This window comes from Sorex araneus, chromosome 2 (assembly GCF_027595985.1).
Source record: "Sorex araneus isolate mSorAra2 chromosome 2, mSorAra2.pri, whole genome shotgun sequence".
Lineage (NCBI taxonomy): Eukaryota > Metazoa > Chordata > Mammalia > Eulipotyphla > Soricidae > Sorex > Sorex araneus.
In genome coordinates, this window is record NC_073303.1 from 74,332,763 (window position 1) to 74,350,349 (window position 17,587).

The 17,587-nt window shown below is 42.3% G+C and overlaps 1 protein-coding gene across 1 annotated transcript in view; it reads left to right on the top strand.

Annotated features, from left to right (window-relative positions):
* UBE2W (ubiquitin conjugating enzyme E2 W) overlaps window positions 1-17,587 on the top strand; it is a 57,769-nt gene that overhangs the window by 5,690 nt on the left and 34,492 nt on the right. Inside the window, 1 exon segment of the mRNA XM_055124433.1 lies at window positions 12,134-12,225. Within this exon segment, the coding sequence (XP_054980408.1) occupies window positions 12,134-12,225 (92 nt within the window).

Genomic DNA, 17,587 nt, shown 5'->3' on the forward strand with positions numbered 1-17,587 from the left:
TTATTTTTAGATGATTGAGAAATTATTTGGGGTTATTTACAACTCTGCTCTTTCCTCAAGTAATTGTAGTGATTGAGAGGTGGATTACGGTTTGTACCTACATACTTATTGTAGTTCTGTGCCTTGACAACCAGATACCATGGCATTTTGAGGGATTATAGCTTGATCAAAAGTTAGAAAATTTACTGTTATCTTGGATTCTCGGAAGAATTATAGCATTGAGAAAGGTTGCTTGGATACTCGAGCTCGTTATAGGGCTGTCAGTTATTCTAGCAAATGCCAAGGGGAAGAAAAACGGCATCAAGTAGAATTAAAGTTGTTGGGGTCTGCATTGGGTATTTGCCTTGTAGGTGGCCATCGTCAGCATCCCATATGGTCCTCCTGAGCACTGCCAGGAGTGATCCCTGAGCACAAAACCAGGAGTAGGCTTTGAACATTGCTGTGTGGGGACAAAACAAAACAAAAAGGTGTTCTGTGTAAATGCTAAATGAACAAAGTATTCACAGAGTTTTGTTTGTTTGGGAGCCATGTCTGTTAGCACTCTGGAACTACTCCTGGCTCAGTGCTCCAGGATTCTCCTAGCTCTGCTCTGGGGACCTTGCAGTGCTTGGGATCAAACCTGTTGGGCCTGCTGTATTCAAGGTATGTGTTTAGCCCTTTGAGCTCGCTCTCCTCCATTCTCACATTTTTTTCCCCTTTGGATTCTATTTTCAGCTTTACCAAATGGAAAGTTAGATAATGCTATTTCATTCTGATATCGGAAAGAAATTATTTTATTGATTTGGCTTTGGAACCTCCTGCCTCTTTGTCATTGGACATGTGGGCCTGGGTCTCCATATAACAAAGGGTGCACAAACTTTGTACTAAGTGACTTAGCAAGTAATGATTTACTTATTTTGGTTTTGGGGCCACGCCTGTTGCTACTCAGGCTCTGCTTAGGAATCATTTTTTTTTTTTTTTTAGTTTTTGGGTTAGTTTAGTTTTTTTAGTTTTGGTGATGCACAAGGGTTACTCCTGGCTCTTCACTCAGGAATTACCCCTGGTGGTGCTCAGGGGACCATATGGGATGCTGGGATTAGAACCCGGGTCGGCCGCATGCAAGGCAAATGCCCCACCCGCTGTGCTATCGCTCCAGCCCCGATTAGGAATCATTCTTGATAGGGTTGGGGTCTATGTCAGATGCAGGGATCAAACCCAGGCTAGCAGTGTGTAAGGCAAGTGCCCTATCCACTGTACTATCACTCTGGCCCCAGTAATAATTTATTTAGGAAAAGATTTAATGCAGGCATTTTATTTAGCAACAGAGTAGTATAGATCTGATTAGAAACCAAGCTCTTTAGCTGGAAAAATGGCTCAACAGGCTGAGTGCAGGCTTGGATGCTGAACACCTGGGTTTGTTCCCTGGTGCTACCTAATCCCCTGAGTACCACTGGGGCAACTCCTGACTACATAACTGGGATTATCCCTTGAGCACTGCTGAGTGTTGCCTCAACCTTGATTACCGTGTCCCTCACCCCCACACCTATAGAGTTTTTTTGTGCATATACTAAAATAATGAGTAAAATTACAACAGCAACTCTTAAAGATAATACTTATCAGGGAGAGTTTTAAACATAGCTATTATCTAACTGGAGGGAGAGAGAGCTTGCTCAAAGGACTGCATGCTCTTTGCATGCTGGTGCCTTAGGTTTGATCTTGGGCACTGCATGGGTCCCTTAAGCACTGCTGGGAGTGACCCACAGCACTGCCGTGTGCACTACTGGTGTCCCAAACAAAACATCAAGAACAGATACCATTGGGTAGGGTGAGTGTGCTTCTAGGCTGAGTGCATGCTTTGCATGGGGAGGCCCTGGATTTCCCCTTGGCACTCCACGATCCCTTTCTCCCGGCACCTGGGGATCCACCCTGGAGTTAGGGCACTAAAATGACCCCAAAATGTAGAGGTCATCTGGCATCTTTCTGAAAAATAAACTTCTGCGTTACATTTTACTAAACTGAGTATTTGTTGGATGATTTTACTGCATCTTGATAGTTTTTCTGCTTGCTTCATTGTTTACGTTATCTATGCAATGTCACTTCATGTTTGTTGGATGTTTAGGCTTTTTTATTTGATAGTATTTGCATGTAAATGCAGTTTTGAATCACTAACAAATGGTGCAAGTACAAGCCAGAATCTAGAATCTAAAAATCTTTTTCTGGCCACACCCAACAGTGCTCAGGACTTACTCCTGGCTTTGTGGTCAGGGATCACTCCTGGTGGGGCTTGGGGCATCATATGGGGTGCCGTGGTCCAACCCAGATCAGCCGTGTGCAAGGCAAGCATCTTACCTACTACGTTAGCTTTCCAGCCTTCAAACTATTGTAATTTACCACTTGTTGCACAAAAATTCATGTGTAGTGTAATAATGAGAGCAAGAACAGATTAATAGAAGTAAATATGTAAAACACCGCCTTAAAATTTGTACTTCACTGAAACTTTGTGTCGTATTCCACATTTTGATACACAGCAACTTCAGTTCTTCCCATTTGCTCAATCAAAAACCTCCATTTCATTTTATTCCATGGTAAAGTATATTTTATCATCTTTACCTAAAACTGTATCCAGTACCCAATCATTTAATTTATCTCATGAGTTACTCTCTGAGGTAGGTATTATGACTGGTTTTCCTGGGTGTGTCCTTGTTCCTTTGCTTTTTATTTTTCCTCAAGTCATTATTTCGAGTCTCACTGAATGACACTTATCTCTCTGCAGGAGCTTCTCTGTTGCACCTTTATTTTCCCCCTCCCCCCCTTTGTGGGTCACACCTGCTGATGCTCAGGGGTTACTCCTGGCTCTGTACTCAGGTGCTTGGGGGATGCCTATGAGATGCCAGAGTTCAAACCTGGGTCTGCCGTATGCAAAGCAAACTCCCTACCCACTGTCCTATCACTTCAACCCCTCTGTTACAGCCTTGAAGGCTTTACATCACTTATCTTCCCCTACTTTTCTCTGCTGGTTTATTGGCCTTCCTACTCTATCTGCCTCCTTTCTCTTGCCCCTGTTATTTGCTCTTCTTGGAGTGCACTTCTTTACATATCTTTACATATCTGGATGGCTCACTTCCTTTTTGTGTGTCAGATCTTTGTTTCAGATGTGGCTTTCTCAGAGAAACTTTCCATGACTACACATTATAAAATAGCCCACTAACCACTGATTCTTGTAGGCCCCATACTTTTGTCTTCATAGCTCTTAGATATCAGATATTTCCTTTGATTATGACCTAGAGTGGGACATGAGTGGTGCTCGTAAATGTGTAATTAATGGGACTAATAGGCGCAGCTTTAGATTCAGGTGAATCTGATTTGAATTCTAGCTTTGCCACTTAATGACTACAGTCATTTCTGAGTAAAATAGGAAGAATAATTACGCGGGCTCAAATTGCAATGTAGTTCATGTCATGCATGTTTTGGTGGTGGTATGTTTCATAATGCAGTGGACATTTTATTTTAAACTACCCTTCTTGAATACACATGTTAAGAGAGAAATTGTGTCTGATTCCCAGTGTGTTGGCTATCAGTGGGGAAAGGTACGATTTCTTTTATGAGTGTGTATCTTGAGATTGCCCTTGTATTTCCACACTGCAAGGAAAATTGGTGTCTAGTTAGTGTGTGTTCCCTGCCCTTTCTTTTTAAGACTTGAAAATTTGGTGAAATTTTGTGCCTTGACTTTGGTTTTATTTTTTTTTTCAATTATATAAGAGCCATTCTCTCAGTGCCTGGGGGCTCTGGGCCATTCCCCAAAAGGGCTCAGTCCTCATTCTTAGTAGTGCTAGAGACCATCAAGTCATACTTGGCTTCTTTTGCACCTGGCAGTGCTGAAGGTATGGAGACCGGGGTTCCAGGGGTTGAGCAGGGCTGTGCCTAACTTGAACTTATCTCCACTGTGACTGTAGCAGCTTGAAATGTGCCACATGCAGATTTTTAAAGATCTGTAGTATGGTCTCTTTATGCTTTCTTTGTTTCACTTATTTCATTCGGCCCTTCCCTTCCTCTGTTGATGCCATAATGGCAAGTTAACACATGCTTTGTTGTGGGCCTCACTGTGGGTCATTACACACTTAGTCCTGGTATATTGTCAAAAATTGTTTGCAATGCCAGGGATCACGGACAGAAGACTGCAGATGATCAGAGCTGCTAGGATAGTGCTTAACTCTACTGGGTGGCACTGGGAGTTAAGTTCATGGCCTCAAACTTACAAGACAGCCAGTTGGACCCTCACCCAGTCTGACCCCAATGTTGCTAAATCCAGGTTCCTTATTTGCTCTTTGCTTTTTCTGTGATAGTTCAATACCTTCCCCCACTTTTTTTTTCTTTAGTTACCTACATAATTTAGTTAATGGTTTTCATCTTTGGCACCATAGTGAAACCTCCCTGAAAGTTTAGGGAAAACAAGAACCAAAAAAGCAACCTTTTATCTCCAGAGGTTAATTTAATTGGCCTAATATATGAGCAAATCAATAGACAGCGGGAGGACAATGCTATTGTTGTTTATCTATAGTCATATTTTTACCAAAGTATACCTGTGTCTATATTCACTGTTGAAGTAATTTTAGTGAGGTCTCCTTTGGTGGCTCTTTTATACAAAGAAACAAAGTATCAGCCATAGGAACTCTTTAGGAGTAAGACTCCTGAACAGAGTATCTAGACTGGCTGCTGACAGACCACTCGCTCAGTTGCTATCCAGAGGTAACTTTATGTCCATGGTGTGTTTAGACAACCTTTCAAATTTTGTATTTTGAACTTTGGAATTGTATATGAGTAGTAACAGTCTTAAGGATTTGTTTTGCGGCCCACCTCCAGTGGTGCTTGGGAGTGACTCCCAGAGCTGCCCAGGACCATGTGGGGTAGAGGATCCGTCTGAGGACTCTGACATGCAGAGCAAGTTCTAGCTCTCCCCGTCCCTGACTTAAAACTTTGAAGGGCTAGAAAGATAGTATAGCCTGTAGTGCACTTGCCTTACACGTGGCTGATCGGGGTGTAATCCCCGGCACCCCCTTTGTTCTCCCAAGCTCCACCTGGAGTGATCCTCCAGTGCAGAGGATTGAGCCCTGAGCACCACCTCGTGTGACAGCCAAACCAAAACTTACTTGGGAGGGCTGGGGTGGACACCCAACAGTGTTCAGGGCTCAGTCTTATGTCTGTGCTCAACCAGCAACTCCAGACAGTGCTCAGGGACCATATATGGTGCCAGCAGTCAAATCTGGGTTGGCTGTGTGCAGAGCAAGCACCCTAACTTCTGTACCAACTCTTCAGTTCTCTTAAAAACTTTAAGGAACCAGAGAGATAATATAAAAATGAAGGCACATGCCTTGTATGCAGTCGACCTGTGTACCACTTCCACCCCCAGTACCACATGGGCCCCTGAATGTCACTGGATGTAGCCCTGGACACCCTAGAGCACTGCTTGAGAGCCCACAAAATTTGTATTTTAAAAAGTTTTCATGATTTATTATCAACAACTGTTTGATTTGTATACCTATTTTATACCCAGGGCCATATTAAAATTTCTTGGGTGAGGGGTCAGAGAAAAAAAAAAACCAAAAGGCTGAGTATGTGCTTTGCAGTTGGATGTCTGTATTTGCTCCAGACCTCATAGTCCCTTGAACACCACCAGGTATGATTCCCCCAAAGGCAGAAAAATTAAATTATTTTTCTCTGGAGATCAGGTGTTGCAAGTAGAGAAAGATGAAGAATTTCTCCTCAAGGGGCTGGAGCGATAGCACAGCGGGTAGGGCGTTTGCCTTGCACACGGCCGACCCGGGTTCTAATCCCAGCATCCCATATGGTCCCCTGAGCACCGCCAGGGGTAATTCCTGAGTGAAGAGCCAGGAGTAACCCCTGTGCATTGCCGGGTGTGACCCAAAAAGCGAAAAAAAAAAATTTTTCTCCTTAAGAACCAGAGAGATGGCTGAGGGTTAGTAGCACATACTTTGCATGTGGGAGAGCTGTGCTTGGTCCCTAGCGATCCACAGTCTTCCAAGCACCATGGAGTATGACCCCCAAATCAAAAATATTAAATAAGAAGCCTTATTCTAAGCCACTGCTATTTATCTGGGTTCCAGCATCTCTAAGATATGCTGAGTTTTTCATCATTCTGTTAAAATTCCTCAGAGTTAGGTTGATTATGATTCTAGATCCTCAGTGGATCTTTGTTTTTAAGTGAGCAGTACTGCTTCTGTGTAGATTCTTTACTACTGGACAACTCTTTTTAGTTTATGTTGAACTTCCATTGTACTATAATTTGGGGGGGGTTGTTGGGGCCCATTTACTTAGGGCTTATTCCTGGCTATCTACTCAGTGATCACTTCTGGTGGGCTTGGGGGACCGTATGTGGAGCTGGGGATTGAACCACATCAGATGGGTATACTATGCCTCTTGCTGCAATGGGGGCATTATTTACTTTTTAATTTTAATAGCCAGTATTTGTGCACAGTATATGAAACTATTTTTCACTGTGTAGCTTTTTATAATTTTCTCAAAAATCAGTTTTATACATATGTGTACATATGCACATATGTTGTTGACTTTCACATAAAGATGGAAATTAAATGTTTTCTTTCTAAAGTTAGAAATAAGATGGGAATGTCCATCTTAACCAGTTCTCTTCAGTATTGTCATAGAGATTCCAGTGAGTATGATGGGCAATAAACCAAAATAAATGATATTCACATTGAAAAGAAGGAAAGTTACATTACAGATGGCTTATCTTTAGAGAAACTGACAAAATCTTGCTGGAACTAATGAAGGTGTCTAGTGAGATATTTTTGTTTTTCAGTCACAACAGGCAGTGCTCAGGGGTTACTTCTGGCATGCTTGGGGACCATATGGGATGCTGGGGATTGAACCTGGGCCGGCCACAGGCAAGGCAAGAACCTTACCCACAGTGTTCCTGGCCCAGAATCTAGTACGATTGAAGAATGAGATCAGTATGCAAACTCGGTTGTGTTTCTGTATATGCAAACGGAAAGAATCTGAAATAGTTTGTCATGGATGCCATTGCCAGATTTGAGGAAGTTCTCTTCTGAGTTTGCTAATGGATTGAGATGGTGTTTTTTTGTGTTTTTTCCCTAGCTTTTAAAATTTAAAGAACTGTGATTTACACAGTTATTGATAGTTGAGTTGTAGGCATATTTCAACACCAGTCCCACCACCAGTGGGGTTTTAATTTCCCTCCACCAGTGTTCCCATATTCCCTCCCCACCCATAACTGCTACCCCGTCTCCTTTGTCAACCTGACAGCCACATTACAGAGTTCTAGTGGTTGCAGCTTAGATCTCATTTTTTGACTGTTGTTGGGTTGTGTGTTTTGACTATACCACTCACCCACATCACTAGTATAACTGAAGACTTTATTCCTGTTCACGTATTATTTCCCTTTTTTCTCCCCCTCCCTCCCTTGACTACTCTCTGTCCTCCTTTCTAAACATTGATGTCAAGGGTGATCTAGGCATCCTTCCTTTATTACATTTCCTCATATGGAATTCTATACCACAGATAAGTGAGATCATCCTGGGTTTGACTTCACTCAACATGCTAACTTCTAGTTCCAACCAGGTTGCAGCAGATTACGTAATTTCATTGTTCGTAACAGCTGTATGTTCATGTTATTTTTTTTCAATTCAGAAATGGTTCATTCTAACTTTCCTTGAGAGGGGAAACCGACACGGTCATATTATTTTATTTTATTTATTTATTTTTTATTGAATCACCGTGAGAATAATTACAAAGCTTTCAGGTTTAAGTCTCAGTCATACAATGAACAAACACCTATCCTCTCACCAGTGCAGATGTTCCACCATCAAGAACCCCAGTATACTTCCCATCCCACCCCCCCTCCACCCCGCCTGTGTGGTAGATGATTTTCACTTTACTCTCTCTTTACTTTGATTGCATTCAGTGTTTCGACAGAAACCCATTATTATTATTTGGAATTTTTTCCCCAACAATCAGACCCACTGAAAAGGCATCTTTTGATAATTTGTTTTCTATTGCTGATAGTGAAGAGCATATGTTGTCTTGGTTTTGGATTTCTGGTATTCTAGTAATTAAGTCCAGAGGGATTTCTGCCAGAAGCCCCTGGGTTCTGAGATTGGTTTGTGTGCCTCTGGGATCATGGCTGTTCAGGAGCAGAGGAGCCATTCATGGGCGGCTGCTCAGGGTCTCTCTCGGTGGGGAGCAGTGCCGGCTCTGCTCCCGCATCCCGAGATTCCCAACGTGCCCTGTCACTGAAGACTCATACCTCTGCCTGATAGGCTCTGAAAGATGACGGTCACCATGCTGGCGTTGAAGGGAGAAGATGGATATTTTAATACACTATTAAGTTTTATTTGTTAAAACTTTTTATGTTCATGAGTAGAATTCTATAAGTTTTCTTTAAATATCTTAGGTTCTAGTATAGAATTGATACTTTGTATACTAATATTTTCTTGATTTTATAGAATTTGATACTTTATGTCAGTATGTCAGTTTAGTGTTTCCCAAAGTGGATAACACTGCCCTCTGGGTATGTGTGGAGATTGGGGGGGGGGGTGATGGAGCATTCCAGGGGAATAAAGTGTCCTCAGGTACAATGGGGAGCAGGACTTCACTTAATATCCTGAGGGTGCCGAGTGATTGTTTTCTCCCCTAAGAAAGGGCGATAGGCAAATAACTTTGGTTCATACCTGGCTTTATTCTTGAAAAATGTTACGGAGCAATAGAGGCAGTGGATGCTAGCTAAGTCTTAGGAGTTTGTGTTAGTGTAAAGAACGGAAGGAATAGGGTGGGCTGGAGAAGTAGTCAGCAGTCAAGATCCTTGCCTTGCATGTGGCTGACTTGGGCATGATCTCAGCAAAATGGTGTAGGTGCCCTCTCTCCCCCCACCCCTCAGACAAACAGGGAAGGAAGAAAGGAATGGATGGAGATAGAAAATGTCAAATTGTGGGGGACAGGGGGTGTGGCACATCCAGTGGTATGCAGAGCCTGGCAAGCTCTCCATGGTGTATTCGATATGCCAAATACAGTAATAACGATGGGTCTCATTCCCCTTACCCTGAAAGAGCCTCCAATGCAGCACCGCTGGGAAGAACAAGTAAAGAGAGGCTGCTAAAATTTCAGGGCTAGGACAAATGGAGATGTTACTGGTGCCCACTCGAGCAAATCATAGATCAACGGGATGACAGTGATATAGATATACATACATACATGTGTATATATATAGTTTTATATATATGTAGTATATATATAGTTTATATATATATATATATGCAAACGAGACAGCATCCCTGATTTTTGACCGTTGACGGAGGTCAGAACTCTGGATTCCTTCTCTCACTTGAGTGAGACATGATATTCCCAGCATAGCTCTTTCGATTCTTCTTTGGGATACCCTAATAGCATTCTCATCCTGCTTGTGTAGGGCCCAGATCTCTGAGGACTTTTTGTATTACTGATCTTAAAAGCAATTTTTTTTTTTCCTTTTTGGGTCACACCTGGCGATGCACAGGGGTTACTCCTGGCTCTGCACTCAGGGATCACCCCTGGCAGTGCTCAGGGGACCATATAGGATGCTGGGAATCGAACCCGGGTCGGCCGCATGCAAGGCAAACGGCCTACCTGCTGTGCTATCGCTCCGGCCCCAAAAGCAATTTTTCTTGATACCAGTATCATTGCCAGCTTTGCCGGGGTGAGGGTGGGGGAGGGAATCCTGATATCTTTGACTTTGAAACTTTTTGTGACCTTATGTTGTAGTTTAAGCTTTTAAAATTCTCACATAGTGGGCCTGAGCAATAGTAAAGCAGGTAAGGCACTTGCCTTGTATTCAGTCAACCCTGGTTTGATCACCAGCATCCCACAAAGCACTGCCAGGAGTAATTCCTGAGTACAGAGCCAGGAATAACCCCTGAGCACCACCAGGTGTGATGTGGCCCCAAAATAAAACGAAACCCCAAAATTTTCACACTTTTAATTTCCATTATCTTACTATTTAAACAAAGAGCTTCTATTAGGAATAATATGATGCAATTATTTTTCATTTGGTATGCTTTTAATTTGTTCTGAAATCTTTGGGGAGAGAGCCATATGAACCTAGTGCTTGGGGGTGCTACTAGGCTGTGTTCTTGGGCGTCACCCCCGGTGGTTTGGGGGATGGAACCTGGACCAGAGCATGCACTCAGCCTATTGAGCCGTTTCACTGGTTTCCGTTCTGGACACCCAGGTTCAGCTCCATGTTCCACTTGGTTCCCAGAATACTATTGCAGGAGTGACTTCTAAGTGCTGTCTTGTCTGGATAAACCAATTTGCCAGCATTGTGACCAGGCGTTGCTCACAGTGTGAGTACAGCTGGTGGGCGAGTGTGTTGGGGAGCAGAGAGAGAGTACAGTATGGATAAGGTGCTTGCTTTGCATGCAGGTGATTTGGGTTCAGTTCCTGGTACTGTATGTGATCCCCTAAGCACTGCTGGGTGTTACCCCCAAAACTAAAATAATGAAACAGTTTTTTTAAAGGATTTTTTTCCATGAAAGCTTGTGTTGCATGTATGATTAGTTCCTCAGGAAGATTCTCCTACATACTTTTTGTTTGGGGGCCACATGTGTCAGTTCTCAGGGCTTACTCCTAGCTCTGTGCTCAGAGGTCACTCCTGAAAGGGTTCGGGGGACCAAATGCAGCACCAGGGATTTTGTTACGATTGGCCGCATACAGAGCAAGTGCCTAACCCCTCTACTATCTCGGGCCCCTGACATGAACACATTACTTTTAAATTATGAAGGAAAACTGATACATATAATAGAATCGTATAGGAAGCACTGCCAAAACTTTTTTTGTTGGGGGCCTTCTCACTACGTGATGGTTGGGATACCATGTCGTGCTAGGGATTGAGTTCAGGGCCTTACACAGATCTTGTCTTACACAGGTAAGACAAGAGCTTCAGTTTTTTTCATCATTTTCTTGATCCCTCAGCGACTTTTAGGCACTTTAGGTTTACTCCTGGTGGGCTCACGAGACCATATGGGTTGCTGAGGATTGAACCTGGTCAGCCACATGCAAGGCAAATGCCCTACCTGCTGTACTGTTGGACCAACCTTTTTTTTAGGCACTTTATTTATTTAATTGAATCACTGTAAGATACAGTTACAAAGCTTTCATGATTGAGTTTCAGTCAGACAATGATCCCTCCACTGGTGTACATTTTCTGCCACCATTGTCCCCAGTATCCCTCCCGCCACCTCCACCCCACCCCCTGCCTTTTTGGCAGACACTTTCCTTCTTACTCTCTCTCTGCTTTGGGCATTATGGTTTGCAAATCATGAGGGACCGTTCTGTTTGGTCCTTTGTCTACTTTCAGCACACATCTCCCATCCCAAGCCATCCCTCCAACCATCATTGACTTAGTGGTCTCTTCTCTTTCCCAGCTGCCTTCTCTCCTAGCACATGAGGTAGGCTTTCAACTGAGACAGGGCTGAGGCAGTAGTACAGCAGGTAGGGCATTTGCCTTTCATGCAGCTGACCTGTGTTTGATCCCCAGCAACCCATGTGGTCCCCGGAATTCAAATCTTCCAGGAGTGATCTCTCAGGGCAGAGCCAGGAATAAGCCCTGAGAACAGGTGTGGTCCAAAACAAAGCTAGTCCAAGACCATATAATCAGTGGAAAAAACAGTGAATTTTTGTAATGTTGCATCAGTATTTGCATTTGAAAATATTTACACATTGTTTATTTTGGTTTGGGGGCCAAACCTGGCAGTGCTCAAGAGCTATTCATGTAAGCATCCCATAGATGCTCAGGAACCTCTGTGCTTGAGGGGTGCTCCTGGCTGTGCTCCACCATGCATTGCCTGGAGCAAACCACATTGTCCTGCTGGGAAAGCATGTGCTCCAGGTCATTGGGTTATCTCTGTCCTCTGCAAATATACGTAAGCATATTGGGACAGTAGAGAAAATTACAAGACAGGTAATCCAAAGTTTTGAATTAGGCCTTTAAGTTAGAAAATATGAAGTAGTTGAAAAGGAAAATACATAAACATTTGGAGAAAATTGGTTAACCAAATATTTCCAACTATAACTAGAAAGATTTTAGGTTATACATACAGTACAGTGAACTGTTAATGTTCTTTTCTAGAAACGACTACAGAAAGAACTGTTGGCTTTGCAAAATGACCCACCTCCTGGGATGACTTTAAATGAAAAAAGTGTTCAAAATTCAATTACACAGTAAGTAATTTTAAAATTAAATACCTGTTTCTTTTATTATTAATGCAGTATGTGAATATATTCTCATGTAAAAGTTTTCTGCTAACGAGCCAGCATTTAAAACCTTATGAAATCATCTTCATCTATAATAGAGTAGCATGAGGTTATCAAATATTTAAAAATCATTTAATGTTTTAAAAAGAATAATAGTTGAGATACACCCATTCCTGTCCCCTGAACACAGGGTCTCCTGTACAGAAGGGTAACTAAAGAAGTAACAGATTCCAGCAGTCTCATTTAATAGATGAGAAATATTTTCACGAGAATGAAAAATGCCAAGGGTGGAAGGAAGACACGGAACTGTCTTCTCTAATTTCACTTCTTCCTTAATCAGGAGGTCCTTTTCTTTTTCCCCGCGTCCGCAGTTTTTCCCTACAAGGAAAAAGCTCCCGTGATTAGGAGACCCTGTGGCCGTTCCTGGTCTTTAATTGGCCAGCAAGCCAGACTGTTTGGGTGCTGAGGCCTCCCAGCACTTGGCAGGCTCCAGCTGCGCTGCGTGGCTCTCGGGGAACCTAGCGTTTGGGGGGATCCGGTCCCTGTGCATTGAAGGCATGTACCCCTGTAACTGAGCTGTCTTCCACGCCTCACTCACCGCCCCTTTCCCCCTTTCTGTTGTGCATGGTGCCAGGGTTTGACTACAGGGTCTCATATGACCTAGAAGATCCCTTGTCTGAAAATCCCTTCACAAATATGATCCCAAGAAAAACATTGAGAGATACCAGCCCTCCCCTCCCCCCCCTTTTTAAAAACAAATGAGCATTTGAATTAATTTGATTAGTTTGAAATGTTTTCGGGAGTGTTTTTCCTAAGATCTTACGACTAGTAGTATATCTTTATTTATTTATATTTGATTTGATAGTGTTTCCTTTTGGGGTTGGGGTTTGGGCCATATCTGGCGATGTCCAAGGTTTATTCTTGACAGCACTGAGAAATTAACTCATGGCAGTACACAGTGGACCATATGGGATCCTGCTGCATTATTGCTCTGGCCTGATTTAATAGTTCTGTTTGAGTATGATAAATATTTAAATAGAAATTTTAAAATACTGGCTCTCAAAAACAAACAAAAAAAAACCCAACTCCCCAGACATAAAAAGAAACTCACAGGTTAAGATTTGCTAAGGCCAACTTGTAAGACAGATCAATTATATTTGTGTTTTAGGCCCAGAGAGCAAAAACAGCCCAAATTTATATAAGGGCATGCTTTATCGTATCAGAAAAAAAACATTTATCTCTGACTTTGACCTTTTTTTTTTTTTTTTTTTTTTGCTTTTTGGGTCACACCCGGCAATGCACAGGGGTTACTCCTGGCTCTGCACTCAGGAATTATCCCTGGTGGTGCTCAGGGGACCATATGGGATGCTGGGAATTGAACCCGGGTCGGCCGCGTGCAAGGCAAACGCCCTACCCTCTGTACTATCGCTCCAGCCCCTGACTTTGACCTTTGAGTCAGTACTTAAGATTATAGCTAGGCTGTAAGAACAATGTTTGGGTGGATATATTGATATTTGAACATATGGTACACCTTTGTAGCTCTGTAACAATCTTTAAAACATGACTGTTCTCACTTGACTATTTTGTTGTTGTTGTTGTTTTGTGAACACACAACTATACTCAGGACTTGGCTCCTTGCTCTGTACTAAGGGATCACTCCTGGCAGGCTTGGGGGGACCATATGTGGTGCCAAGGATCAATTCAGGTCGGCAGCATGCCTGGCAAGCACCTAAACTGCTGTCAGTTAACTTAAAAAAAAAAAAAAAAAAGACTTTCAAGAGCTGCTTAGGTTCACTACAAAAATGAGGAAAAAGCTGAGACTTCCCGTATGCCCACTGAACCCACACCTGCATAAGCTCCCTGTTAACAGCAGCCATCCCCCATGATTGGAGTAGTTTTGTTACATTTATGAAATTACATTGACACATCACAGTCACTTAAAGCTTGTTCTTCACATTACTGTTTACTGTTAGTATTGTATATTCTATAAATTTTGGCAAATGTGTATTGATAGGCATTAATTGTTATTGTATCATACAGAGTATTTGCTACCTAAAAATTCTCTGTATTCCATTTAATCATTTCCCCACCTGATAATCCCTGGTAACTACTGACCTTTTTACTATCTTTAGTTTTTCTAGAATGTCATAATCTTTTCCAACTGGCCTTTTTTCTTTATTGTAACGTACATTTAAAGTTCTTCCTTATATTTTTGTGAATTTCAGTTGCTTTTTTATTTATAAGCAAAATTTGAAAATGGAGCACACATTTGGAGTGTATGCATTTGTTTTGTATAATTAAGCAAATAGATTGTGCTTAATTTTTGCCTTTTTCCTCTTTTTTCTTTGGTAAGACATTCCCAGAATATCTTACAGTGACAGATTTTATAGCTTTTTTTTCTGTGGGGGAAGAATCTGAGGGAAAGGGTTTGGGTCCATAGTTGGTACTTAGGGTCTACTCCCAACTTTGCTTTTGGGAGGGGTATCATGTAATACCATGTGATCATGCCTCCCCATGCAAAGAATCAACTCCAGCCCTTTGAGCCATCTACCCAGACAAGCTTTATAGTTAAAAGTAATTGCTAATAATTATTTCTTTCTTCTTTAAACTTTGCCCTATAGAGGAGCTTAGAGGAATCACAATCCAACAATTTTTTAAAAAGAAAGTGTTTGTACAAGAAAAAGTGCAGCAGGAAGGGAGCTTGCTTTTCATGTAAACCCCAGATTTAATCTATGGCACACATATAAAATACCCTGAACATAACCAAGAGTAAGCCCTGAGCATTGCTGGGTGTGTCCCAAAAATACAACAAAAAGAGAATTTTTCATTTTTACCAATAGAAACATTTGTATAAATTATCATGTAATTGGCATCATAAGGGTTTTCTTTTGTTTGGTTTTTTGGGGGCTGCCACACCCAAGTGGTGCTCAGCCTTTATCCCTGATTCTTTACTCTTGGATCACTCCTGGTAGGTTTGGGGGACCATATGGGGTGCTGGGGCTCAAACCCAGGTCAACTGTGTGCAAGGCAAGTGCCCTACCTGCTGTACTATTGCTTCGGCTCTAACACGTAAGTTCTAACTGCTAAAATAACATTTTGTTGCATTTAAAAAATCAGTCATTTAGAACTTTTTATGAGGCCAGATTTTAAAGGATTTCCCCCCCTTTATGTGGGGCTGGTGAATCAAATCAGGTCAACCATGTTCATGGCAAATGCCTTAATCCCTGTACTCTTTGGCCCCAATTTAGTGTAAATGAAACATCAAAGTTTTGTTGTCTTTTTGGGCCATTTTGGAATATCAAAATAGTGTTAGGATTAAGGAGCTAGTTCAAATAGTAGAGCACATGTGGGAGTTGAGTGCTATTCTTGGCACTTCATCGTGTATGCCTTCACCCACCCCCCACCCCAGGCTAAGCAGCACTGCATCACCAGACTGAGCACTGACCCACCATGTCCCCCACTGCCAGGTCAAGTAGACATCTCCAAGGGGGTCCCCTAGGCGTCGTGCCTGCACCCCAAATAAAAGCTGCTAAGTGTTGCTCTTTCAGAATCATATTGGGGCCTAGATGATAACTTCATTAGCTAGAGTGAGTGCTTTTCATGCAGGAGACCCACGTTCAGTTCCTTGGGCTGACACCCCCATCCCCTCCTACCTCCAGTGCTGCCAGTAGTAACAGTACCAGAGCATCTCTGGGAAATGGGCCATAAATAAAAGCAAAATCTTAAAAATCAGATCTTAAGATAGTTTTTTTTGCAATTTGTGTTTGGTTTTGGAGCAACACCAGCAAAGTGCTTAGGGACATCTAGCAGTGGGTGCTAGGTGAGGCACACCAGGCCTTTGCTGGGGTTTAGCTCTGGCTTCTTTGTGCTATCTCTCTGATTCCTTAAAATAGCTCTTTAAGTGGGACTATATGAAATGTGGAAATGAATAAGGAAGATGGTGAAGCATGCAAAGCTCATTGGATGATGGCTTGTAGACTGTTTAAAGACCTTAAAAATGTGGGGCTGGGGCTGGAGCGATAGTACAGCAGGTGGGGTGTTTGCTTTGCACGCAGCCGACCCGGGTTCGATTCCCAGCATCCCATATGGTCCCCCGAGCACTGACAGGAGTAATTCCTGAGTGCAAAGCCAGGAGTCAGCCCTGAGCATCGCTGGGTGTGACCCAAAAAGCCAAAAAAAAAAAAAAAAAAGTGGGACAAAGGGGACCAGGAGCTCAATGGGTTAAGTGCATACTTTGCATGCAAAGTGACTTGGCTGGATTCATGGCATTGCATGTTCCTCAAGCGCAGCTCAAAGTAACCCCTAGTCCTCTTTAGTATGGCCTCAAACCACCGCCTCCCCCCCAAAAAAAAAGTCAGTATACAAAATGTGAGTGTAATGTTAATTCCTATGACATAATAAATATACTTTATATGTATGCTATTCTAAATGAGAAATAAAAATGTAGCAAGACTGACTTAGAGCTGTACTTATTTCAAAAAATGTATATATTACTACTTATATATATTAACAGACTAAATGACAGCGATAGGAGGGAACCGCTTCTTTCTTTATTTCCTTTTGGATTTTTGGTCTACTCCTGGTTCTGTGGGCAGGAGTGACTCCTGGAGGTCAAAGATTCAAACCCAGGTCAGCACATGCAAGGCAAGTTTAGTAAAAAGTAATTTAAAATCAGCAAACACAGTGTTGAAAATTATACCTTATTTCACCAAAATATTTACTTAGCTATTTCATTTAGGTGGGGCTTGGATAGGTCACATGTAAATTAATGGTGAATTATGTATTCTAAAAATTGCCTTATAAATTAAATGAAAGCACTGCAGGAAGTTCTGTTTTCCCTTGGACTGTCACTCTGCAGAATGTGTGTCCGGGGAGGAATGTAAAAGAGAATCCTGTGTGGGGAAGCCCACACCTATGGTCTTCAGGGACTGTTCCTGACCGCCTAGCAGCAAGCCTGGGTGATGCTCAGTGACCCAGGTGTAGTGCTAGAGTTTGAACAGGACCACATGCAAGGCAAGCACCGTACTTCCATTTTATGTATATATATATATATATATATATGTGTGTGTGTGTGTGTGTGTGTGTATTTTTTAGTTAGTTATTTTTTATTTTAATTTTAATTTTTTAAATTTTATTGAATCACTGTGAGATAGTTACAAGCTTTCATGTTTGGATTACAATCTCACAGTCATCAAACACCCATCCCTCCACCAGTGCACATTCCCCACCACCAATATCCCAAGTATACCCCCCCTTTCCCACCCTCCCTCGCTTCCATGGCAGATAATATTCCCCATACTCTCTCTCTACTTTTGGGCATTACAGCTTA